This window comes from Talpa europaea (assembly GCF_964194135.1).
Source record: "Talpa europaea genome assembly, chromosome: 6".
Taxonomy (NCBI): domain Eukaryota; kingdom Metazoa; phylum Chordata; class Mammalia; order Eulipotyphla; family Talpidae; genus Talpa; species Talpa europaea.
In genome coordinates this window covers 78,782,618-78,810,244 of record NC_140072.1, presented here as the reverse complement: position 1 = coordinate 78,810,244, position 27,627 = coordinate 78,782,618, and the positions used below count along the sequence as shown (strand labels likewise).

The 27,627-nt window shown below is 39.4% G+C and overlaps 1 protein-coding gene across 2 annotated transcripts in view; it reads left to right on the top strand.

Moving 5' to 3' along the window:
• Positions 1-639: 639 nt before the first annotated feature.
• Positions 640-27,627, top strand: part of RCBTB2 (RCC1 and BTB domain containing protein 2) — a gene marked incomplete at both ends in the record, with an annotated part of 29,768 nt that continues 2,780 nt past the window's right edge. The window contains 11 exons of one of the 2 annotated variants that reach the window (XM_084234618.1): positions 640-672; positions 5,617-5,772; positions 6,001-6,151; positions 8,551-8,717; positions 9,279-9,437; positions 9,571-9,678; positions 10,942-11,084; positions 20,077-20,267; positions 20,701-20,827; positions 22,641-22,780; positions 25,680-25,810. In XM_084234618.1, coding sequence (XP_084090744.1) covers positions 670-672; positions 5,617-5,772; positions 6,001-6,151; positions 8,551-8,717; positions 9,279-9,437; positions 9,571-9,678; positions 10,942-11,084; positions 20,077-20,267; positions 20,701-20,827; positions 22,641-22,780; positions 25,680-25,810 — 1,476 coding nt within the window. Of the gene's footprint in view, positions 673-1,038; positions 1,081-5,616; positions 5,773-6,000; positions 6,152-8,550; positions 8,718-9,278; positions 9,438-9,570; positions 9,679-10,941; positions 11,085-20,076; positions 20,268-20,700; positions 20,828-22,640; positions 22,781-25,679; positions 25,811-27,627 lie in introns of those variants that run through there. The other variant, XM_084234617.1, reaches the window with a different exon arrangement.

The following is a 27,627-nucleotide window of genomic DNA, read 5'->3' as shown; positions in this document are numbered from 1 at the left end:
CCACCAGGGAGGCCCTATTCTGAATATATTATTATTCCTTATATTCTGAGAAAAGGTATTTTTTTTTTGCCAGTGTCCTCAAGAGCATATAATACATTGATAAGGATTATTGTTAAGAATTGGCCTTATTTTAATTATTGTTTTTATTGGTCTGTTATAAGAATGTACTTGTAGAGAGTCAGATAAAATATTCTGAAGTTAGCACTTAAAATACCGATTGTATTTAAGTAAGTTATACCCAGCCTAATAAATCAGAAAAAAAACAACATAATAAAAATACAATTTTGTTAAAATGTTTTTGGTGGGGAGAGAATATTTATTTATATTTCATTATGGTTATGAGATAGCTAATTGTGCAACAACCAAGCCATAGTCCAGCCATGTTGCATATCTTCTGATAGGGCTGCTTCTGCTGTTTCTTTGACTTTGTGGAAAGTAGTTGTGGGAGGTGGTTAAGAACATTCAGTGTTGTTGCTACACACTTGATGAATGATAACAAAACCACATTCATTCATTCTCATTGTTTCATCTTTTTCATTAGTTCTTCCTTCCCCTGCCCCACCATCCTCAGTTTAGCAAATCATTCTGTACTTTTCCTTCAGTGGAATTGACAATAAATCTGCTTTTCAAAGTGATTTGGAACTTTCCAATCCCAGAGTAAAATTGACCATGGTCTAAACATTATTTTCCCTTGTCTATAGGAAGTCAACTCTGAATTGAAAATTTTGTATTTGTTTCTTTATAGATTTAAAGAATCTACATTTGTCCTGGGATTACATTTTCAGTCAGCAAGACAGTTCCTATAAAGAGCGCATGTGGTAGTTGCAGAGCAGTTGAAACACTTTTTGGCTTTTATAGCTCTTAGCTCCTCTGCCCATCACTTAATCTCCTGTTTTCCCCATTACCATATTTGAGCTTAACTTTTTTTTCCCTGTTAATTAGAAGTAAAATAAGTTAAACCTACCTAGTTTCAATTGACATTTGGGATCCTGATTTTACACATACTTTTTCCTCAGGGACTGCGAGGACTGAGTCCATATGGAAGAAGAACTACCCCGTTTCTATGGAGAAAGTGGCAAGGTTAGACAAACTTATGTCCTTAGAGCATGTATTTTCTGTTGCATGAAATACACCTCATCAAATACCTGTTGGTCATCTGATAATATCATAAAGATAATATGTATGTTTGAGACAGTGACATTTGAGCTGGACGAGGAGTACCGTCTACCCCCTTCTTTCATGGATAATATTGTCCTATAAGAGGGTCTGAATTGAAGGATGTTTATTTATTCCATTCCTAGAGATTTAAAGTAACTATAAAAATACTTAATCTTAGATGCCATGCTCTTATTGGTGATGAATTTTATAAATTCATCGAAGGTATTTATTTCTTTTTCATTACATTTGAACATTACACTTCACCGGCCTATGTTCAATCTGTCCAACTGATGTTAAAAGTTTCACACCTTTCAGCATACATTGTGATTTCCATCATGTGTGATTTTATTAAATTTACAAAAATATCTGTTCTGTACTGTCAACAGCTTAATATTATCTGCCATTATTAACTTTCATTTTTTGGTTTTCCACTCTTTTTAAATAAAATATCCTCAAAATTCAATAAAATAGTAAATAATTATATACAGTCAGCATAGTTTACAGAGATAGCAAAGTTTCTGAAACTGGACCATGTGCTGACTTCAAGTGTTTGTGAGTCCTTGTTGGTAAGCCCCACAGCAGCTTCCAAAAGTAATATATAGAATTTGAGGGTCATACAGAATATTGATAAAAAAATTCCTAGTTTACCCTGAGAATAGATTTTATAAAAGAATGGACATAGAACTAGCAATGAAATTGTTTTATTACATAGAAAGTGTTAAGCTGCCAGCAAATCCTCAAAATAGGGGTATTGGTACGGTTAAAAAGAGGTTTTTTTGCTAGGTATGCCTAACATGTATTATAAATTCTATTTCTATATGATGTATTTAAAATCAAATGTGACAATTTAGTAGTTTTAGGTAGTTAGGTGAAGTGTCACTCAATTCATAATGGTAGAGAAGCTGAGTTATAAAGATAGCATGGACTCAAAAGATTAATAAGATGCATTTTGGGCACTAATATTATAGAGATATATTTCCTTAATTGTGTTTTCTTTGAGCTTATATTAAAATTTCACTGTTTTGCATTTCCTAAATGAAAGACTGGGGGAGGTGGACTCGATGTGAGCAAAGTAGTTAAGTAGCTGAACTGGGTATTACCACATTTGGTGGTGTTATGTACAGGAAGAAGGGTGACCTTCTAGTACTGTGAATTCTAGGAACACTATTTTTAGGGACGTATATTGCCAAGTTCTCATTCTGGCGCAGCACTTTTTCTTCAGATAGATTTTTCTATAGCCCACTTTTGACCTTTGCTTAGCCAAGTCCCTAATTTAACAGCTGGCCATAGAGGCAGTTGGGTGTCTTCTGCAGAGACATCTGCTATCTCGTGGAGTGGCTGTGGTGTAATTGAGGTCCAGACAGGATATTGGGTGTGAATCCTTATGCTGTATACACTCATTATTATATATGTATATATGCAAGGTTTAACATGTTTACTTTATATTTGTACAAGTGTATATGTATATAAAATGTGTATAACTACATATGCTCATGAGTATGCTGGACAGAAGAATTTTTTTTTGTAATCAAATATGCTGTAATTTGATGCTGTTATTAAATATGAACTTCAAAAAAGTATAAGCATATGCATTTTAGAAATTAAACCATTAGTTTGTTAGAATGGTTGCCCCCTGACTTAGAAAAATGAAATTTTGATGAATAACCTCCAGCATGGAGCCTTCTGACACATTTAAAAAGCAACTGTATTTATACCTCTTTTGTACTTCACATTATCTTGTAATTATTTGGGTCTTTTTTTAAATTGAATTTTGCGCTCCTTATGGGAAGTGACTTTCATTTCTATAGCTTTAGTATCTGACACTCAATGACTGTTCAGTGATACTGTCAGATTCAACATTCTCTAGACTAGTAATATCTTTGAACAAATGTATGACTGCAAGTGACATCACACACACACACTGCATTCCCTGTGGTTATGGTGCAGGTGGTCCAGGAAGAATGGTTAGAATTAATGATTTATAAACAAGTGTTTAGGAGCTGGTTAGAGATGCAGTCTGAACTAGGCATCTAAGAAACCACTTGATTTTGTAGCAGGGTAGGAGTAAATCCAAAAATCTGCTTGAATGGAAAAAAAAATGAGATAGCAACTATTCATGGAAGTATTGCTGCTTTTCTCATTGTATGTTGCCATCTGCCTTGTTTGTGGAAGACTGCCCACAGTGGGCACTGCTGCCTTGTTTATTGGAAACTCTTAAGAGAATAATTAGCCAAAGCTGTGCAAATGCAAGCATAAACTAGGTCTTCCAGTAGTATAACTTTGTATGGGAACATTTTGTTCAGCCACAAATGGTGTATGGGAAGAAATCGGGTCTTACCTACTAGTGATCTTGGAGGATTACTTCGTGTGCCTCAGTTTTTTCCTTAAATGTAAAATGAGTATAGCAATATCTGTGTCCTACAATTGTGAGGCTTAGAAATAATAATACTTTTGACTAGCTCATTTGCATATTTACATTAAATATTTGATGCCAAATCCAAATATTGTTCTTTTTGAAATGTATAGGATTAAATAGAAAAATAAATTAAAATGAAGACCTCAAAGAAAACAAGACTGCTTTCTGATATAAGGAGGTGGGTGATTTAAAATAGAGGCTTAGACTAATGCTAACATACTGAGGATTTGTCCTGTTACATAATCGCTTGGAGCACTGCCCAAAAGACAACAGGACAGGGTCTTACAGTTCCAGTTGTGTGGTGAGGTAATGTGGCTGGATTGGGCACCAGGGGAGCTTGCCCTGGTTCAGGCTTTGCCACTAACTGAGGAGGATGCTGTTAACAGAGGCTACTTGCTGTGCTAATGAAGTACCACAAACGGGGAAGATTAAAACAACAGAAATTTATTCTCTTGGAGTTTTGAGGCCTAGAGGTCTGAAATCAGGGTGTTAACAGGGCTCTGGTCTCTGAATGTTCAAAGGAAGCATCCTTCCTTGTCTCCTTCCAGCTCCTAGTAGCCCCCAGCAACTCCTAGTGTGCCTTGTAGCTGCATCACTGGGCATCATCTAATCTGTTAAGGTCCTGAATAGAATGAGAGTTGGAAGAAGTAGACATTGGTTGATTGACCAGGGACACTATTCTCATCTTCTGCCCTTAGACTGGGATTTATATCATCTCCTCCTATGGTTTTCAGGCTTTGGGAATTGTTTTGAATTGTGCCACCAGCTTTTCTGGATCTCCTGCTTTAGATGGCAGATTGTGGGACTTTCCCCCCCCTATTTATAAGAAATAAATAGTCCCTGTAAATAATAATTGTGTGAGCCAGTTCCTCATAATAAATGAATGAATGAATAAATAAATGTTCTTATATAATAAATATATGTAAATACATATACAGTTCCTAAGGTAGAAAGGATAAATATCCTTTAAGGTCTGTAGAAAATGAGTAGCTGGTTTATTTAACCCTTTACCAGAACCCATTCATGGTAAGGTTGAATTAGTAACTGATGGGAATGACAGGTCTTAGAAAATCCTTTGTGCCTTTAAGTCAAGCAAAGCTATGGTGATTATTGAGGGAAATGGCCAGACATGCAATTTGCTAGGCATTTTGCCTTATGTATTCTGTAATCTTCAAAATTCTTCAAAGTTGAAAAGTACAATAAGTAAAAATATTTCCAGTTTATCAAATACATAAAATCTGTCTTTAAAACATCTTATACTTTCCACATTGAATGCTTAATTTTGAAATTCTAGCCTCGCAACTGTGAGAAAATTAGTTTTTGTTGTTGAACCTGTTAGCTTATGGCACTTTGTTATGGTAGTACTAGCAGACAAGTACACATACTTTGTGGGCATTTCTTCCTGCCAATCCCCAAACCCGGGGGAGGGGGACGGTGAGGGAACCTGCCAACTGAAGGTCAGAACTGACCCATGAATTGCAACTTGTGGTATGTTTCTTTGGTGTCACCTTCAGTAGTGTTCTTTTCAGTGACTTCTTTTATTAAGACTTAGGCAGCAGATGAACTAAGCAGTCCTTTCTCATTTTTCCCTGCCTTTACAATCAGCCATTTTTAGAGCTACATTTAAAATATGGCCAGCACTCAGAAGTATCCGCTAGATATTCAGCTCCCCAAAGTTCAGCTGTGGATGATTCCTATGTCTTTGAGGAAAATGAATATGTGAGATCTTATTCCATCCAGAGCCTTTTGCTCTTGATTGCTGTGGGAGCAGTACTAAAGCAGCTGAGCTCGTGGGAGGTCCCTTAAAAATAGATACAGCTTGTTCCTCAGACCTGTGTTAACTCTTCTACATAAGTAAAAGGGGCTAAGAAAATCTACTTTTAATAATAAACTCTGTGTATATACATGTGCGTATAAGTACATATACACATAATTGTTTCAGTATGTGTATATACACACAAATATATGTACTTTGTGTGTGTGTGTGTGTATATATATATATATATATATATATATATATTATTTTTTTTTCCCTTTTTCAGCCGGTGCAGGCTACTCTGTCATCTTTGAAGATGTTAGATGTGGGAAAGTGGCCAATTTTCTCCCTTTGTTCTGGGGAAGAACTGCAGTTAATTCGTCAGGCCTGTGTCTTTGGCAGTGCTGGCAATGAAGTTTTATATACTACAACAAACGATGAGGTAATTTTGAAGAAAAAATTCAATTACTTATGTTTTCTGTAATGGATTTGCCATACTAAAGATATTGGGGGAACTCAGAAGCTGAGGTTAAAAAAAAAGCAGGAATGGGTAGATTCCTATTTATTACTAAAGAAGCAGTTTTGCTTTAAGAGGACTTTGCCTATTTGAATGTAATTACAGGTTTGTCAGAAATAAAATTGCTTGAACTGAAAGTATTTTCTCCCACAGATTTTTGTGCTTGGCACAAACTCCTGTGGGTGTTTGGGATTAGGTGACGTACAGAGCACCATTGAACCACGGAGACTGGATTGCTTAAGTGGCAAAAAGATATCTTGCCTCAGCTATGGGAGTGGTCCACATGTTGTCCTTGCAACAACAGGTAACTTAGTAACATAAGGTAGAATTTTCACCTCTGCTTTATTTGTTGGGAAACAAGACTAGAATTACCCCTTAAATTAAGAACAACATTTTGGGTGGGCAAGAGTTTCTGGCTCTGCCCTATGAATTTGACAGTGCTTTAAACAATATGAAATGTGTCCATATCTTCATATTAGAGTAAGATAATGTAGCAGATGGAATCTACCAGTGATCAGCACTTTAGATGTATGAATGGAAATTTTTTGAACACAGTAAGACACTTTTGTTTATACTTTATTGTAAGTGTAATTATTTTGCACTCACTCTGGTCTTCTTGAACTTGAGATTCCTGATGTGTGAACTGGAATCCAAAGAGATTCCATGATTCCCTCTCTTAGCATGCTGTGATGCTAAATAGTGACTGGTGACTGTAGCTGGTATGTGTATGAAGAATCAGATGTTCTCATGGCTATTTGATGAATTCACATTAGTAATGGCATAATAAATATATACCTCAGAGTTTTTCTTAAGCTGAATATTCAGTTTCATTAGTATAATTTAAATGAAAATGAATTTTATAAGTATTCTTCTGTATATTTTGTATATTTATTTCACATTAAAAAAAACACGTTTTAGGTCATTTTTGGTTGCCCATAGTGGGATTAAATTAGTCAGATAGCATTTTCACTGAAAAAACTAAAAATTCTACATAAAACATTTAACATCTTCTCATAAAAGTCTCAAAGCACAGATAAGGCAGAATGGAATTAACAGACCATATTTAAGAAAAGTGTGAACTAAAAGGTTAGAGGGGAACTTGAGGCTAATTTTATCTTAAAGACTTCTTCCTGCCCACTTAAAATGAGCTGTGGGACTGAGACAACAAAGAGCAAGTGTGATTCAGTTCTGCTGTTGCTAAGAGATAAACTGAAGAATTTCTGGTGTTGAGAAAAGCAAAGAGATAAAATGAAAAGAAACAAAACCTCTTCTCTGAGAGATTTTAATCATGGATTTAATATTTTAATTCACATCAGATCAGGTGGTCAAAGAAATATAAAGCCTTGAATTTATTAAAGAAGTGCCTTTAAGTGCCTTAACGTCATGATAGAGATCAATATAAATCCTTCTGAGAGGACTGCACAAACATTCTAGGCCAATTTTTCAATGGAGTTAGCAACACATAGCTAAAGATAACAAGATACACAAGGAAACAAGGCCCATGAATGAGAACCAGCAAGAAAGACCTAAAAAACTGAGTGCTCAATATCAGATATTAGAGCGCTCTACTTACTGTGTTTGAAGAAATGGAAAAATGAGCTTGCCCATACCTGCAGAGATCATAGCAGATTTGGGAAAGAACCAAATAAATAATCATTATCAAAATGAAAAACTCACTGGCAATTTTTGCAGCAGTTTGGGTATGGCCAAAGAGAAAATTAGTAAACTGGAAGATAAATCAGAAGAAATTATCTGGACAATAGTAGCATCAAGACGATACAATTGAGTGTTTGCTTCGGCAGCACATATATTAAAATTGGAATGATACAGAGAAGGTTAGCATGGCTCCTGTGCAAGGATGACATGCAAATTTGTGAAGCATTCCATATTTTTAGGCAACTATAAACCAGAGACACACTACAGGAGGTGAGAAGGGAGTAGGATCAAAACAAGGGCAGTGGGAATTTTATGGGGATGATAACCAAGATGAAAATGTGTACATTGCACAAAAATGAAAAATGATGTAAAAAATATATAAAATAAACAAACAAATAAATAAATGCCCTGAGGCATTGCCATTAAAAAAAAAGATGATACCATTGAAAATACAGATGAATTAAATATATGCTATATAGTTTTATTAATTTAAAGTTCAAAAACAAGGTAAACTAAATTCTGTTAGTGAAGATGTATATGTGGGGTCTTTTTGGGGTGATCATGAGGTTAAATTTTTTGACATGAGTGGTAGTACATGGGTGTGTGCTTTATTTGTAAAACTGCACATACATATTTTATAAACTTTTCTGAATGTGTATTACATTGCACAGTAAATAATACAATAACAAGGACTTCAAAAATTAACTTGATGATCATTTTATAGATAAGGAAATTAAACCCAGAGAAGTTAACTTACCTTACAATTTAGTTAGTGTTTTATTGTTATTCCTGGCGGTCTTTTCTCTGCTGTTTATTAAAAACCTGTCTTCCAGCTATTATAATTATGTCCATCAAAATGCCATCCTGTTGCTTTGACATAAAATGTAGTTTATACTTTCCAGATGTATTCTTTTAGAGAATGAGTTTGATATACTAGTTTATTGGTTTTGCACCTGAATTTTTAGCTTTTATCTGGGAAGTGTAGAGCATGCATTGTCATATAAGGTAGCTGTCTTGAAAGGTGCTTATGTTTCTCTTTATTTCCAGAAGGACAAGTCTTCACCTGGGGCCATAATGCTTACAGCCAGCTGGGCAATGGGACAACTAACCATGGCTTAGTGCCTGTTCATATCTCTACTAATTTGTCAAACAAACGAGTCATTGAAGTTGCCTGTGGGTCTTACCATTCTCTGGTGCTGACATCTGATGGAGAGGTGAGAATAGTCAGCGTAAACATTCGATGTGATTTTCTTCAATAAGATTATAGAGATGCCTATAACAGTCCTGAAAATATGATCATTTGATTAAAATAATCACCTGCTAAAATTTAGTATTACCCTTGTTCATAATCCCTGGACAAGGTGTTTGTATTATGAGATTTAGTTTTGCCTTTTCATGGTAAGAATGTCCGTAATTTCAAAATTTAAAAGAGTGTGCTTTTCCTTTTAGACTGCTATCCTGAAGGGAGTTTTTTGCAAAAAGAAAACTCCCAACAAGGTAGAAAATATGATTGAGGCAAAGTACATAGTTTTATACGTGTTATATGCTGTTGCATAGTTGTTACTATTTGTGTAGGTAACACCAATACCTACTTGTATAAAGTAATACTTTTATAAGTATGAATTTTCAAAAACTTCTCTGCTCATGTTGTGAGAATTTATGGATCTCTAGCACTCCTGAGAGCAAAGGTGAGGCACCCTAAGTACACTTTAGTGTCCAACTGAGATGCTTTATAAATTAGTATATTTCATTTATTGATTTCTTCTTTCAAATAGGTATTTGCCTGGGGTTATAATAACTCAGGACAAGTAGGATCTGGATCGACAGCTAATCAGCCAATTCCTCGAAGAGTCACTGGTTGCTTACAGAATAAAGTAGTTGTGAACATAGCTTGTGGGCAGATGTGCTCGATGGCGGTGGTGGATTCTGGGGAGGTAAGAAAATTATTTCATATATGATGTTTAAAAAAAACTGTTTGCTTTATCAGTGTCATACCAACATGGCATATCTCTCACAATAGAGGACTTGAAGGCTTTTCATGGGCATTGAAGTCTCATTTTTTCTCAGGTCTTTGTCTGGGGTTACAATGGAAATGGGCAACTCGGACTTGGCAGTAGTGGCAACCAGCCAACCCCCTGTCGAATAGCAGCTTTGCAAGGCATTCGTGTCCAACGGGTATGTCCACTCTTTTTTTTTTTTTTAAAGATTTATTTATTTATTTATACAAGCACTGGGTACAGCCAGAAGCACGGGAGGGTGAGAGAATTCACCAGAGTCAGAGTGGGGAGCAGAACAGGCAGATGACGAAACACACTACTGAGGGGAGCAGCAGGCAGCAGGAGAGGTCTGCGCATCATATGGGACTCTCACCCAGTGGTCGGGGATCGAACCGTGCTGCAGAGGCTGCGGGCAGCCTCGCAACCCAGCGCTCAACCACTGCGCCACCAGGGAGGCCCTGGTATGTCCACTCTTGATTTGTGAGTTCCTGTTTTTGAGTCTTGAGTGACAAAGATACCAAGGTATTAAAAACAGTTTTCTTAGCAGGATGAAACTTTACCTCTGGGGTATCGTCTAAAGTAAAGGTTAAAACTCTATTTCTCTGAATTAAGTTGTAGATGTTTATCAGAAAATATGTATTTTCTTGGGCACTCTCATGCATAGCTGTCAGGATGTAAATTGTTAGTCTTTCCCAAGGATACTTTATGGTAGTGTATATTCAAGAAACTTAAAGATATTCATTCATATACTTGAATCTTCAATTTTACTTCTGGGCAATTATCCTAAGGAGCTAAAGAGAATTTGTAGAATTAGTGGAGAAAGAAATTGAAAGCTTAAATAATAGCACTATTAGCGTAATTTACATAAGCAAACAATAAGCTAATTTTTAAATAAATTACACTAAATCTTTATGATGGAAATTGTTTACAAAGGATTTTTAATGATGTGAGTATGCCACATGTAATGTTAAAAAGAAAGATACAGAGCTGCTTATAAAATATTTTAATAGCTATCAGTGCATATCTCTATATCTGTATATAAATAGAATGAAAACCCTGGTTTTGAGTTACTTCCACATTTTAACCAATTTTTCACATTGAACATGTTTTACTTTTATAATAAAAGTGAAAGTAATTATTAAAAAATAAAGACATGTATTTTTTATTCACTTGAAGCCCTATCTCGGTGAGCCTAATAAATGCCACCTTAGAAGCTGACTAAACTGATTCATGCTGCAGAAGAACTGATGTTGATCTCACTGCAATTTTTACCACACATTGGGGCCTAAACTAGTTCTAGCTCTAGGCTAACTTAGTGCTTTCATCCCGGTGCAGGCCACCTCTTCCTTTTTTTTTCCACTTTTGATACTTAACCTCTCTAGTTAAAAGCATACTTCCTTCTATTTGCAAACCTGAATGCATTTGGTGTTTCTCTTTCCAGGTTGCCTGTGGCTATGCACACACATTAGTATTAACAGATGAAGGCCAAGTGTATGCGTGGGGTGCAAATTCTTATGGCCAGCTGGGCACTGGCAATAAAAGTAACCAGTCCTATCCTACTCCTGTTGTTGTGGAAAAGGACAGGTAATATGTGCTTTAAAATAACTTTGGTGATTAAACAAACGGGCATGATATAGAATTGTGGGAAATTTATTGTTAATAGTAGAATTTTCTTTAGCAAGAACATCCATTACTTTTTAAAATTGATTTTTGAATTGTTGGAGAGATTGACTGTGTGTTAACTACTTGACTTTCACTTACTCGTATTTCATCTATACCTCCAACAACTACACAAAATACAATGACTAAACCTCCAACAACTATTCTACATTATTTTTCCCCTCGTAGATTACCTTTTCATTCTGTCTTTCTTTTATAGTAGTATTTCTTACTGACGTGACATTTGTTTATAACACTGTATATGATTCAGAGGTATAGTTCATCTTCAGATATAAGGTGCCACACGACCCCCATTGCCAAAGCCACCCTAATCCTCTGCTGTAGTCCATTGGGCCCCCTAGATATTTACCCCTCCTTCTTAAGAGAACGTTTATAACATTTGAGATCTAGCATTTGTGGTTTAGGAAAATGAAAGTACCTGGGATGGGTGATAAAGTTGTTCTCTCAGCAACTGCATTTGAGGTTAAAAAGGGCTGAATTGTTTCCATACTTCAACTCCTAAGCTACTTCTATGGGGGAGAGAAAAATGGCTAGACAGTGAATACTTACTGTACTTGTTTGAAAGATTGTGCTAAGTTATTAACATATCCAGAATTGTCTTCAAATCATCTTAATATTTTGAGGGCCATTTGGATTTCTCAGTCATGGCCATGTCACTGCCTTTTCACTTTTCATTTCTTGACACAGTAATGTGGGGTGAAAGCACTTTGTTATCTTTTCAACCAGAGTTGTAATTATTGTGGAAATAATACTGCTATTTTAATTTTTATCTTACATATTAATTTGTGTTATATATGATTGAAAAATAAGTATATTGGTAGATTATCTTGTATTTGTATGAAATTCTTTTATATTTTTCTATTAGAATACTTAACAGTGAAAGTAAGGACCAGATTTTCACATTCAACCCCCTAGATTTTTATTTGAGTATTCTTGATCTGGTCACTTTTACTTAATATATGTAAATAGGTCTATAAATCCCTGTTTTTGTCTTCCAAAAATCTTAGATGATCCAGGACCCCATAAGAATTGGGGAGGATGGACAGTGGAGGTCATGAAGCACGCACCATGCACTTGGAGCATCAGTCCTGTTGTTGCATTTCTTTCAAAGTTAGTTCAAAGCCACTTAGTAAAAAGCAAAAGGACAGTCTTGAGCTTTGGGTAGTCACAAAAAAGAAATGTTAAAGGATCAACTAAAGGTTACATGGAAATAAAAACATGTTTGACACTTTATAGTTTTTAATGTGCTTCCACACATAACATAAAAATTAACTCCTCTCTGTCCCTGGGCTCACAGAATCTCTGCCCCTGGCTCACTCAGTAGTGTCCTCTGATGCACTGCTTGCCCCTTGGAGCCCCAGAAGGAGGTCCAGGTCTGACACTGGTCACACAGGGATGGCGGTTGTAGGGCAGCTTGGTAAGAGAGAGTAAGAGGCAGGGACCCAGGACCGGGACTTTATGGGAGTGCCAAGTAAGTTCCCTACCTGGTATTAGAGTTATTTACTGCTTTTTCATCTTTTAAAAATCACTTTTAATTCAAAAACATTTTGTGAACATTTACAGAATGTTTAATCACACATGTAAATAAAAGGAAATAGGTAGACACTTGTACATTTGGTGTTGTGAACATTATTTTGGCCACAAATACCATGGAGGAAAGGACTCAATGCAATATTTCTGTTTTTCTCAGTTTTACACTCTTGAATTTCCCGTGGTAATTTCTGAGCTTGCAGGCCCTTGATCACATGAACAGTACAAGGGAGGAATTTGTAAGTCTGCTAGGGCTTGTTCTGCGGCTACCCACCCTTTTCAGTGACTGAAGCTTTGCAGATGTGTTATGACTTATTTTTCAGGAACTTTTGACTCTTCTGGGGCCCTTGACAGGGAAGCTTGACTAATTAGAAACAACAGGATTGAATTTGGGGTGGGGTGGATCTTCAGGTTTTAGTTACCTCTTCAAGAAGTGGATTAAAAACCTTTCTACATTGGTTATTAGTTCAAATAACAACTCAAGAAAAAGCTTTGACATTTTTCCCAGAGAGGTCCATTACTGGTGAAGATTGCTAATATTTGTTAGCACCTCATGCTGACGTTAATTTTAATAATTAAAATGATTCTTTTCTCTGTAACTCATTCATTTATAATCTTTCTGAAGTTTCAGGACTTTGATTTAACCTCATTTGTGTCTTTGTATTTAAGGTTCCGTAAAAGCTATTTTAAGTTAAATTGACTTGAAACTAACCTTGCCTTGAATTTTCTTGACTTTATGGACTTCTTGAGCAATTGGTACTATGCTGGTCTCTTATAAAACCAGGATTGTAAATCATTATTCTGCATCTTTTTATCATTATTTTGTCTCCCTCCTCCTTCACAAAGTACATTTTCTCTCTCTCTCCCGTTGTTTTCTGTGTTACATTCTTTCTCATTCTCTGCCTTTTCAATTGCTAACATCTATGAAACCATGGCTCATGCTATTGATATGATACAAAACATTTATTTGGGTATTGCTATTATTTCATGGCTACAAAATAAAGTTGGAATATTCCAGACACCTTGACAGTATAACTCAGTTTATAGTCATCGTCTGTTGCATGTAAGACTGTAAAATCTCCAAAATTGCTTTCTGGTATGACTCAGACTAAAGAACAAATGACCTTAGGCAAAGGCGGGTGCCTGGGGCCCAAGTCAAGACTGAAAGCCTCCCTCTAAACTCTGCACTCTTGTTCCTGTAGCAGCTGCTGCCCGCCTGTGCCCTGCCCCTGACTTCCTGAGTGCTGCTGGGTGTCCTGGGAAAATGGCACAAAGCTTCGGGAGGGCCACAGTCTCAGCCTTTAGAGCTGTGCCAGCCATTCTCTGGGAACACTGTGTCCCTGACCCCTGTAATGGTGAAGGCTGCCACCTTTTCATGAAATATTTAATAATAAATATTTCAGGAATGAATGTAAGAATTAAAGTATTTTGATTTTCTGATGATGGGTCATTTAGCATAGAAGAACACCATTGTGTTCTAATCAGTTACATTTTTCATAGAAAGTTATCAGGGAAAAGGTGGCTGTCTATTATTTTAAGTGAACGACAGCACTTATTTGAAAAATCTCCAAGTCCAGGCCTAGCAGGTCCTCTTGGAAGTGCTTAGATATGCGAAGAACAGGAACAGTTAATTGATATTCATCTAAACGCCTGGGTTTTTCTAACCTCCCCTTTCTCCAGAGAGCCCTTGATTGCTTTGTACCTAAAAGGGTTAAAATGTAGGTGGCCTTTTTCTTTGATTAACTGCTGAGATATCTGTATATTGCGCCCAGACGAGCACTGTGCCTCCCTCCCTTTGCACTTGTGGATGTTTTCTTCAACTTGTGCTTCTAGGGCCATCTTCGACACTTCTCCTTCCTCTGCATTGATATCCGAGGCCACCCTGACTCTTCTGTAGCAGCATATTTAGACTTCTCATCTGCACACCTGTCAGCCTTCCCCAGCTCACATTCCAGAGTGTTCTTTCTCTCTGTCTTAGTCTGCCTTACACCCTTTTGTGAGATGAATCTATTCCAGAAAGCCATTTTTATCACATCATGGCCCTGTTTACAAATTGTTTCTCATTTTCTCACATCAAATCATATCTAAACTCTTCAGCCTGGGATTTAAGACTGACACCACTGTTCCCAGCAAGCCTCATTGCTCTCTGCTCTCCAGGTTGCACGTCTGTTTGTTTCAGTGAGGTCTTCATACTATACTCTCTCCAGACTTGCTGTTTTCACCCTGTGCCTACATGCACTTCTCTTTGCTTATATGCCCTTATTGTATTTTGTTGACAAGTCCAAAGTCAGCATAGCCAGCTAAATTCCCTTTTTTCTGTAAATATTCCCTGAGGAATCCCCCAGTATATCCCTTACTCACTGAGCTGTAGTTGGTACCACACTGTCAAATAGCTTGGGAGTTAGTTGCCTTTTTACGATATACAACTTCTCTCTTCAGCTGGATCATGAGTTCCTCGGGGAAGACCCCATATTTTCTGTGGCTGTTGTTAAAAACACTTAGTCCTGGGAAGAAACTTGTAGGGTAAAGAAAAGGTCAGGCTTTTCTGCCCTACCGCCATCAGGATAAATGATGGATCCTTGCGGTCCTGAATGCATGCCTGATGGCGGGCACCTGGAGTAGGGTGTGGGCAGAGGTAGATGGGATTCACCTGGGCTAAGACTGTGCTTTTAAGGGCGGCGTCATGGGGACGCCAGCAGAAGCCGAGAAAGAAGCAGGAGAAGCCAAAAGAGAAGCTGAGAGAGAAGCTAGAGAAGCAGAAGCCAAGAGAAAGCCGGAGAGCCCAGATAGAGTGAAGACTTGCTGGGGGCTGAGAGGCCTGCCAGCCTCCCAGCCCCCCAGCACCCTTGCCTGCTGTGTACCGGGTAAATCCCAATAAAAGACCTGCAAAAGCCACTAAGGACTCTGATTCCTCCTTTACTTGGTCTGCATGGGATCAGAAAACCTGCACTGTGTCCATTCCTGACCCTACAATTGGCGTAAGTCGGCAAGATGATCCATGCAGATGGGTATGGAGCCCTCCGAAGACCTGGAGGGACTAAGGAGTAACAGACTGTGTTTGACTGTGACGACGCTGGAGATGCCATGGCGGCACAGAAGGTGGACACTGTCCGGGAGCTACGGAATAAGACCACGCCCGGAGGAAGAGGAGGAGACACCCGAGAGGACCAGCCAGTGACCCCTGAGGCACCAAGAATCGTCGGAAGAGGAACCACGATTCGGAGCTCACCAGTGCTGATGCAGGGAGAGGCCAACAGACTTCGACTGATGGACATGGACTGATGAACTTGGACTGACAATCCCGCCAGAAGGCTGAGGACCTTGCTAAGATGTTTTTTTTGGGAATCTGGGGGTGGCCAGAGGGCCTTGATGGCCAAAAGCAGCCTGTGCATGCCCAGCAGCCAGGCGGAGGAGAAAAGCCAACTGAGAAGGCAAAAGATGGTGCTGATGCTAAGTTTGGGAAGCCCTGAGCAGCTGTTAAGCAGCCTGAGTATGCTGAAGACCTGTGGGTCTCTTAAAAATCACCTGTGGGTGATGCTCTGCTCGTTGTCGAGTGAGGGTGAGGAGCTGAGGAACCCGTCCTTGGGGGACAGGTGGGGAACGTGGCTTGGGGTGGAGCCCAAGTCAAATGTAGAGTTTGGATACCCGACCCATGTGCTTGTGCAGTGGGTTGGCCCGAGTGCAGGGGTCTGCAAGTCGCATGGGTGGTCATGAAGGCCGAATGTTGGAGCGACTGCAGACAGAAACCCTGAGGGTTGGCAATTACCCCCAACAGAATAGAATCGCCAATCCCAGAGCGAGTGCATCCTGGGGGTGGATGCTGTGTGTGGCTTGTAGCCGAGACTACAGCCAGAGAAGGCCAGGAAGCCCGACAGCTCCTGGTGTGTTACAGTAGATGCTGTGAGTGGTTCCCCTCCCTCGTATGAGCAGTGCCTTTGGCAGCAGATGTGGTGGCTCATCTGCTGGTTCCAATAATTGTCTTTTGCACTAGGTTGGGTCCCTGCCTGGACTTATTTGTGTTCTGTTGTATTTTGTTATATTGTGATGTATTTGCTTTTGTGGGCCATGGCTGCATTGTTTGTTTGATAAGAAAATTGTGTATATATATATATGTAGATTGTATGGCAGAAAACCTTGAGGGGGTGGACTGTAGGGTAAAGAAAAGGTGAGGCTTTTCTGCCCTCCTGCCATCAGGATAGATGATGGATCCTTGAGGTCCTAAATGCATGCCTGATGGCGGGCACCTGGAGTAGGGTGTGGAAAGATGTAGATGGGATTCACCTGGGCTAAGACTGTGCTTTTAAGGGTGGCGTCACGGGGACGCCAGCAGAAGCCGAGAAAGAAGCAGGAGAAGCCAAAAGAGAAGCTGAGAGAGAAGCTAGAGAAGCAGAAGCCAAGAGAAGGCCGGAGAGCCCAGATAGAGTGAAGACTTGCTGGGGACTGGGAGGCCTGCCAGCCTCCCGGACCCCCAGCACCCTTGCCTGCTGTGTACCAGGTAAATCCCAATAAAAGACCTGCAAAAGCCACTAAGGACTCTGATTCCTCCTTTACTTGGTCTGCATGGGATCAGAAAACCGGCACTGTGTCCTTCCTGACCCTACAAAATTGTTGTTGAATGTGCTCTGTACTAGGTAACTTACTTCATTGCTCTTCACTGCAACTTGTGAGCTCACTGCTGCCTTATTTGCATTCTGTTCCCCTGCCCTTTTTTTTTTAAGATGATAAAATGAATTATAAGAATTTAAGTAACTTGGCCATTGTAGGCTACTCTGACTCTCAGCTCATGCCTGCTTACTACACCAAACTCCCTAAAATTAATTGCACCACTACCCTTACATTTAAGTATAACATAGGAGGGTTCCTATGGTAACATAGGATGGTAACATCAGATATACTTTTTCTTTGAATCAGTGTGTTTATTCTATTTCCTTTCCCCCTTTATTTGTTGAAAAGAATACGGTTACTGAGAGCGATAGTATTGACCAATCAACTCAACTATGCAAATAGGGATGGTTTTACTAGTTTGAATTGATCATTGGAAGGGAATGATCAATTCCCTCCTCAAAGAGAAGTTGTGTTGGTGAAAATGCTGAGTCATGGGGTTAGTAATATTAGGAAACTGCTAATTATTCTACCAGTTTTACACTGGACATTGTGCTTGGTGCTTAACATTTTATCATTTAATTCTCATTGGCCTTAAATGTGATGAACAAGACTCATAGAGGCTAAGGGACTTTGCTATAGTCACACAGTATAGTGGTATGTAGGGTAAGGAAAAATGTCAGGCTTTTCTGCCCTCCCGCCATCAGGATAGATGACAGAACCCTGCAGTCCTGAATGCATGCCAGGTGGCGGGCACCTGGAGTAGGGTGTGGGCCTCTGTAGATGGGATTCACCTGGGCTAAGACTGGGCTTTTAAAGATGGCATCACGGGGACGCCAGAAGAAGCAGAGAAGCTGAGAAAGGAACAGAGAAGCAGAGCGCCGGAGAGCCCAGATAGAGTGAGGATTTGCTGGGGGCTGGGAGGACTGCCAGCCCCACTGTCCCCCAGCACCCCTGCCTGCCACATGCCTGGTAAATCTAAATAAAAGACCTGCAAAAGCCACTGAGGACTCTGACTCCTCCTTTACCCGGTCTGCTGGATCAGAAAACCTGCTCCGTGGCCATTCCTGCCCCTTACATGGTAGAACCAGGATACAAACTAGATCTGTTGAACTCCCAAAGCCCTGCCTCTCCCCCGTGGGACATCAGAGCTGCTTTTCTGCTACTCTTGAGTTGTTTTCAAGAGCTGTGAGCTGTAGTCTACTAATAGTGAAATGACATGGGCCACACATAAAAACAGTGCTTCTCAGCTGTCTGAGGAAGCTACCACAGCGATCTTCAGTTTGCACGATGGCCATTTTCTTCCCTGACAGGAAAATCTAATCAAGTGGGCAGTGGAGGATTATCTCCACCCTTCAATTGCTAGCCCTGGCCTGTGGAGTCTTACCCAACCCTCAGTTTATTCTTGTTGTTGAATCTCTCCTAATTAGTCAATAAAATCACCTACAAATTGTATTTATTCAGACATTGTATTTGGCACTTATGGAGAGGGAAATAAACCAGTGGTTCAGCCTACCAGAAATTTATAATGTAGCTGAATTGGTAAGACATATACACCTGAAAAGATAACAGGACCAGACCTGATGGTATGGACAGAAGTGCTCTAAGAGCTCAGATGAGCAGAAGATTTCTTACCCTGGGGCTCTTGGAACTGGACCTTAAAAGATGGGAGGGATTTCTAAGGAAGAGAGACTATCCCTGAATAAGGACTTTAATTGTGAACATAGACAGGGAAGGCTGTGAGTACATCTCTTTGTTGGAACTTGTGTGTATGGGCAAGTGATTTGAAAGAATGTTGGGCTAGACATAGGTGGAAGCCAAATGATGAAAGGCTTTAACATCCTGTGCCCAAATTTTATCTTGTGGGAAGTTATTAAATATTTGAAAGTACTGATAAGGATAGTGTTTCAAAGGGATTACTGACCTGTCAGCATGTTGTGATTTGGGTCAGAAGAGAAAGTCTAAGTCAGGGAGACCTCAGAGGTTGTTACATTGATCCTGAGATGGAATGTCCTTGACTCTGGTGTGGCAGATGGGAGAAATTACAAAAAATACTTTATTTGTCAACTGGATATTCTGAAGTACGTGAAGAAGAAGTCAAAGGTGACTCTGGTGTTCTGAGCCTAAATCACTGAGGATGCTGGTCCATTCCCTGGTGTGTCAGAATCAAGAGGCAACCTCACTTAGGATGTAATAATTTACTGTCTTTCTAAAATCTGTATGGTTATTTATTCTCGGGAAAAGTAGTATTTCCAAGTCCACAAAAACAGTATTTTCCACTGGAAGATATTCTAAGAACTACCTCCCTAGCAATCAAGAACTTACTTCACTTGGCTGTAACAGAGAGTGGTACCAGAAATCTTATGCTCACAATGGTAGAGTGAGTCGAAAGTACTGAATTTACTTTTTGAAGTGTGAGTTGGGGTGATCCACTTAACCCTAAAGTTGGTGAAATTTTGATGAAAATACTTATTGACCGTGGGTCTTCATTATCCATTTCAGTGGGCAGTGTTTTAAGGAAAGGAATTAAATCCTCATTTTAAAAGGGGTTCTCTGTGGGGTTGTTGGACTCCCAAACAAGCTAGAAGTGTAACATAAATGATAAGTACCAATGAAGTGTACCTTAAGTGTAAATAACTGTTTGGCCTGAAATTTTAGGATTTAGGTATAAGTCTTCTGTTTTTCAAATCAAGTAAATCTAAAGGGAAGGAAAGTGAACTCATTATCTTTACCACACTCACTTGCTATTTGCTTGTGAATTTAGGATTATAGAGATCGCAGCCTGCCACTCTGCCCACACCTCTGCTGCCAAGACCCAGGGTGGGCACGTGTACATGTGGGGCCAGTGCCGGGGCCAGTCGGTGATCCTGCCCCACCTCACCCACTTCTCCTGCACCGACGACGTGTTTGCCTGCTTTGCCACCCCCGCCGTCTCGTGGCGCCTCCTGTCTGTGGGTAAGCTCATTATTGACCACTGGGGTAATGACCTGAACACTAGGAAGTCAAGTCTGGCACTTCTCTTTTGATAGTAAGGCTTTGTTCAGCACAGTTTCAGTTTCAGAAACCAACACTCCATTTGACTGCTTTTTAATTTGACTGAGAAACTGCCTTTTTATCTTTAGCTAGTATATTTACTCAAGCATTCAAAAATTTCATTTGGTGTGACTTCCCTCCGCCCCCCGCCGTATTTACAATCAGATGTGTGTGAGGTTCTTATCTGTAATGATTGCAGGTGCAAATTTGTATTTATGGGGGAATAAAGCATTGTTCAGTAGGTCGTTTATTTTGGAAAATTTTCATGAGTATCAACAGAGCAACACTATATTTTTGCCTGCACTTTCATTATGTCTGTACTTAACTCTAGAAAACATTGGTGTTACTCTCTTAGAACCTGACGATCATCTCACTGTGGCTGAGTCACTGAAGAGGGAATTTGACAACCCTAACACCGCAGACCTGAAATTTCTGGTGGACGGAAAGTATATTTATGCACATAAAGTCCTTCTCAAAATTAGGTAAGGAACCATTTATTTTGAGAAGTGAAATAAATGCATTTATTATTTTCTAAGGGCCGGAGGAACTATGATGGGCACTTCAGTAAAGTTGAAAAAAAGTGCAACTTTTTTTGCCTTCACAATCATACATTACAACCAGAGGAACACATATACCAAACAAGAAATAATAGAGACCCCATGTAAGAACTGGGGGTATTGTTCAGGGTATAAATACTCTAAGCATTTAAATGAGTAGGTTTTGGGATCCAATTTTGCAGTGTGGGGAGGAGGTTCCTCATACATACAGTAAGCAATTTTTGGACTCCAACTTAGTGCCCCATAATTTAACCCAGTTGTGACACTGTGTACCTGGAGGAAGCGTCAGATTCCACAGGTTAAATTGGAGGTTTGCGTAACTTCTTCCCCCTTTGCATTTGATTAATTTGCTAGAATGGCTTACAAACTCAGAGATAACATTTACTTACAAGATAACTGTTCTTTTATAAAAGGATATAATTCAGGAACAGCCAGATAGAAGAAGTGCAAAGGGCAAAGTATGCGGAAAAGGGGGCATGGACCTCCCTAGACACTTTGTAAATGGGCTGTCCATGTCGGTGTTAGAGAAGAGCATGCTAACATTTGGCAAGCATGTGAAGCTGACGTAAGATTAGAAAAATCAATTTTAGTGATGTAAAACATTGAGCATTGAACTGCATCCCCTTCAAGTGTCCATTTGAAACTGTGAAGCTACTTCCCCAAATTGAGATACAGAACAATTCTATCAGCCCTGGAAAGTCCCCTTACATCCCAGTCCCAGGACAATGACTGACCTTTCTGTCACTAAAGGTTAGTCTGCATTTTCTAAGAATGTATATAAGTGGAATTAGACACTATGCATTCTCTGTGCCTGGCTGCTTTTAGTAAATGATTTTGAAATTCAATAGGTTCTTGTGTAATGAATATTTAAATCTTCCGCAAGGAATCCCAACATTCAACATGACATTTTAGTCTCAAGTTCTTATCTTAGTAAGGTCAGGCTGTGCCACATTAGCAGGGGCAGTTGTGTGTCTAAGTTTGCTGGGATATGAGAAACTACTGCAAACTGGGGCCTTCAATGAATTTATTTTCAAAATGTTAGAGGCTCAAGATGAAGGTTTTGGCAGGGCTGAGCTCTTTCTCAGGGCTGTGAAGGAGAACACACCCTTCCTCCTTGCTTGTGGTTTGCTGGCTGTCCCTGGTGTTCCTTGCTTAGGACAGCGTAACGCTGGTCTTCATGTGGAGTTCACTCTGCGTGCATGTCTGTGTCCAAGTTTCCCTTTTATAAGGACACCACTTGCATGGAATAGGGCCCACCTTAATGAACTCATTTTACCTGATTACCTCCTGCAGATCCTGTCTCCAAATACTATTACATTCTAAAGTTAGGGCTCCAACAAAGAATTTGGAGAGGACACAATTCAACCCAGAGTACGGAATGGGGAAACAAAATTACTCCCAGTTTATGAGAACAAACCCACCTGTTTTCTATAAACGCTGCTCAGTACACTTGGGTGTGGGACTCATGCCCGAAAGTTGGACATGGCCACAGAGGCAGCTCCCAGGCCTCCGTGGTAGCAGGTGTGCATATGCAGCCTTGCCAGATAAATGTAAATAGTAAAATGAAGGGCACCAAGGTAAGTATACAATGGCATGCAGCTTGGGGGAAAGTCATGCATTGCTAGTGTTTTTCTTTCTCCTTGATAGTTTCTCCTTTAAGCCCCAGGAGGACGCTCTTCTGAGGGCCGCCTGCTTTTGCCTGGAAGCTGGGACCTGACTTGCCTCTTTCTTCCTTCAGGTGTGAGCATTTTCGTTCCTCTTTGGAAGACAGTGAAGATGATATTGTAGAAATGAGTGAATTTTCATATCCTGTTTACCGAGCCTTCCTGGAATACCTGTACACAGACAGCATCAGCCTGCCTCCTGAGGAGGCAGTAGGTAATTGCCACCAGACTTTATCAAGAGATTGGCAAAATGCTGATCACTGGCAAGGTGGTTCTGTAGAACCTAAACTAAAGCCATTCCCTTTCTGTGTTGAACCCATTCTCTTTTCCTTGTTACTACTTCATGCAAAGATCGGATAGATACAATAAGAGATTGATAAAATACCAAGCCACCCCCCGGGTGGAGGGGGTCACTCTTCCTTAGTGACTGGATGGAAGCTGTGCATGACTTTCTAGCTAGACACCTGCTGCTCTGCAGTTGTTTGCATTATAAAACAGATAAAATGCACATAATAATAAACCTTGCTGATCTCTGTAACCGCAAATTTCCCTCCCAGATAGTTTTGCACAAACCACAGTTGTTTAGTGCACCCTGTCCTGAAAGGTAGTTATGAGCATTCTCTGCTCCCCAGGCTTACTGACAGCAACAAGCAGCGGAGGTCGTCAAATGGGTGCAGAGTGAAAAACATACTGAATTTTAGTTTCTAGCTGTCAGCAGTGTTGTTGGCCAATGGTACAGAAAAATTAAGGAACTGCTTCTGTATGGAATAATAGGAAGACTTCAACCTCCGAACTTTCCAATTAAACATTTGTTTTACGTGTATAAATCCAGTGACAGTTTTTCCCAGATCTGCATTTAATTTTCCTCAGGTAAACTCAAGACTGATTAATGAAATTTTATAGTTTCCCATCCCTTTACAAGCATGTTGGTGCTCATGCCCATTGTGTGCCACTGCTCGTCCCGTCCTGAGGTAGACAGACCCCACTCTGCCTCTGTGGGGCTTGTGTGAAGACTGGGATGCCGGCCCTAAAGAAGTACACAGGGTCACTCGGGGGTTGGGGGCCCAGAGACACCTCTGTCAGGAAGTGCTGTGGAGTGCAGACCCTGGGGAAGTGTGAGTGAGCAAGGGGTCCAGATACCCAGGGGAAGATCATTCTGAACATGGGAAACAGGAAGTGCAAAATTCTGAAGCAGGAAGAGAGTTAGCATGCTGAGAAAGAGGAAGAAGGCAGGCTGGTTGCATAGAGTGAGCCAGACAGATAGTGGTAGGAATTGAGGTCAGACTGTTAGATCTGGGCAAGACCTTGCATAATTCTGGAGATCATGGTGAAAAGCTTGAGTTTTAGTCTTGGAGTGATAGAAAACCTTGGAAGGTTTTTTTTTTTTTTTTTTTTTTTAGCAAAAAGCTTGTATTATATAGAATTTGCTTTAACTCTTAGTAGTAAAGTGAAAAAAAAGTAAGGTGTATGTGTTTGTGTATGTGTGTGTGCATGCATGTGCACTAGAGGTGGCTAGCAGCTTCTATCACAAGAGTGATGTGATTTGTTTTTAAAAGATCACTAATTATAATGGTTCAAATGTGAACTGATGGTACCCTGGATTAGGGTGGAGCAGTGGAAATGTTGAAAAGAGATCAGACTCTGTATGTATTTGTATATATTTTAAAGATGGAGCTGATGGGATTTGCCAATGGGTGAGATGTCAAGTGTGAGAGGGAGAAGTATGACTGCTCTGAGGTATTTGCCTTGAGTAGTTGGTTAATGGAAGTATCATTCACAAAGGTGAGGAAGATAGAGAGCAACACATTTGCTCTTGAGTTTAAAAAACCAAAGTATCTCTTTTAACAAACTTATCCCTTTCAGAGGCCACTCTCCTGCCAGGCTGTAATTTTGCAGGTGCCTCTTTTTTTTCCTTTTCTTAATAAATATGTCATTTTAAAATGTAAAAAAAAAAAAAACAAAAAATAAAAAAACAGAAAAAAGCCAAGGGAGTTTCAGCTTCTTAGACACCTGTTTGGCAGGTTTTTTTTAAATGCCTGTAACATTTGCATAGTCCTCGGGAAAACTCCAAAGGGGACCCAACAAAAATTTAAAGTTACGTATCAGCTAAAATACTTCCTATTCAAACTTTATGCCTTGAAAATATAACCTAAGAACTGAAAGGCCGGGACTCCTTGGAGTTTTGTGCTATAACACAGTGGCTCTGGAAGGACAGGTCCCTGGCCTCACACCTGGGGGCTGCCATCTTTCTTTACCCACCACCAACTACATTTTACATGTAGGGGTATGTGAGCACCCCAACCTGCATGTCCAAGCTTTGCCCACCCCCTATCAGGCCATCCATTGGGCCTGGGGGTCTGCATATTGGTGATATGGTGTGGAGGGGAATAAACACACACACACACACATGCACACACACACAGCCTCAGCCTCAGGGCTAATCAAGCAAGGAATCCCAGGGCCTTGGGTACCCAAGATGTGGTCTTGAAGTGGCTGCATGTAATACAAGTAACACAGTGCTTTTGGATGGGTAGCACCCTCAACCACATCAAATTCTTGTGAAGTAAGATGAAACTTAAAAATGCCTTGGATTTGACACTGGCACTACTAGTGTCAGGTGTGATATCATGGAGTGGAGTGGAGGGGATGGGATTTTGATGAATGGCTTGAGGTGAAGAGTCGGGGGTGGGAAAATGAAGGCAGCAAATAGAGATGAGGAGAAAGTGGGGTAGGATCAGTGGAGGCAGACATGTACCCATGAGAGGCGTTTCTTTTCTTTTTCAAGAAGATAGGTACTATTACAGCATATGCGAATGCTGTTGGAAATGACCCAGGAGATGCTGATAATGCAGGGGGAGGAGCATTTCTTGGAAAAACGCTAAAGCCATTTTCATTGTGCTCATGTTTTCTACAGCTGCTTGTTTGTGTATCACACATCAGTTCAGCTACATTCTCAGGTTGAGCCACACACTCAGAGTAAACTCAACACATCTTTATTTACAGTCCTTCACTAAGCATTATATTCAAAATAATGTCAGCATCATCTTGGAAGGGTTGAGTCTAAATCAGTATGCTTGAAATCACTCTCCCTAAGAAGCATCTCTTTTCATCAGGATTACTAGATTTGGCTACATTTTATAGAGAAAATCGCTTGAAAAAGCTCTGCCAACAAACTATCAAGCAAGGAATCTGTGAGGAGAATGCCATTGCTCTGCTCTCAGCTGCTGTGAAGTACGATGCTCAGGTAAGAAGCATTCTTTCACCAGCTGCCCTGGGTTGAAAAGTTCAGTTTCTGCTTAATACTTTAGATTAAGAAAGCTCTAGGTAGGGCCTCCCCTGGTGGTGCAGGCAGTTGAGCGCAGTGCGGTGAAGCTGTCCGTAGCCTCTACAGCACTGATTCAATCCTGGCTGGGGTCCCACATGACGCAGCAGACCTCTCCTGCCTCGCCCGCTCCTCCCCTCAGCAGTGTATTTCGTCAGTCTGCCTGTTCTGTTCCCCACTCTGTCTCTGGCGAATCCTCTCACCCTCCCACACATCTGACCTGTACCCCGGTTCTTGTATAAATAAATAAATAAATAAATAAATAAATAAATCTTTAAAAAAAAAAAGCTCTAGGTAAAGATTTAATGTAAAGAAAGTAAAGTACCAGGAAAAAAGATGAGTGGATTCTTTTTATATTAGGGTGACCATCAAAGGCAGAAACCATAAAGGATTGATTGAACTGATTTAAGAAAGATGAAATGTTTATACACTATAAAAATGTTTATACACTACAAAATATCTTAAGAAAATTAGAAATGAAAAGTATTCACCAAGAGAAGTATTTGTAAGATATAGTAAAACAAGATTACCATAGTTAATATATAGTTCTTAAAAAACAAAATATGAACAGTTTGAAAAAAATGAACCAAAGAACAGAAGAATTGAGCAAATGAAAAATATAAATGAAAACAAGGTATAATTTTTCACTGATCAAACTGGAAAGTGTATTTTTAGAAATAATAAATGCTCTGAGTAGATGGTGTTCTTGTAAAGTTCTGAAGAAAGTGCACATGGGTGTTTCCTGGGCACCACTGAAATGATATGTATTTAAAAGCTTTAAAGGTATAAACTTATAGGACTTTATCTTAAGGAAGTAATCCTGGATTCAGACAAAGGTTTAGCTTCAAAGATGTTTACTGCAGCATTGTTTGTATATTGAAAAATTAGCAAAAGCCAGCATCAACAGTAGTAGATGTTTAAACCATAGAATGTTAATATGATGAAATTATACATCTAGTCAATTTATATCATTAATAAAAAGTATGGCCTTATTTTTAAAGTATATCAATATTAAATAAAATAATTTAAGTATAACTGTATTTTAAAAGTTTGAAATTCACTATCTACATAGAAAAAAAAAGATTGAGAAAATAGTTAATGATTATCTCTGAATGGTGTGATTGTGGATGATTTTAGCTCTTTATCTTTGCTTGTTTTTTCCTGAACTTTCCACAGTGACAATGTATTGTTTTGATAATAAAGAAAGGAAACAAAACTTGTCTTACAGCTAAATCTTTAGGAAACAGGCCATACTTCTTGGAGTCAGTTTCCTTTTGGTATTAGGATATCCTCTCCTTTGGTCCAAAAAACAGGGAAATTTTAGTGGTGGGTAGAAAAAAGGTTATGCTAATATAAATAATAAAATGCTTATTAAAGAAAATCTGGAAAGCACTGAAGATATGAGGAAGGAAATGATTCATCAACCAGAGAATATTAACATTTCATACAACTTCTTCTGATTTTTTTCCTGTTACATTATGTATAAGTCTCCAAATACTAGGTTCTTTTCACTTAACTTTAAAAAAAATCCTACCCACTCTGAAATATTGACATTTAAAAGCATAGTGAATGTTGTCTTTCATTAAGATAATAATATATTGGACACATACCAACATGTGAAGTGCTTCATGACCAAATGAAATCTCTGCTTTTCCTGGAGTTGGTTGAAGTCATGATGATAATATTGGACTCCAATGGGTTACCTCAGATGATTAGGTAGAGACACAGTATTTCCATCT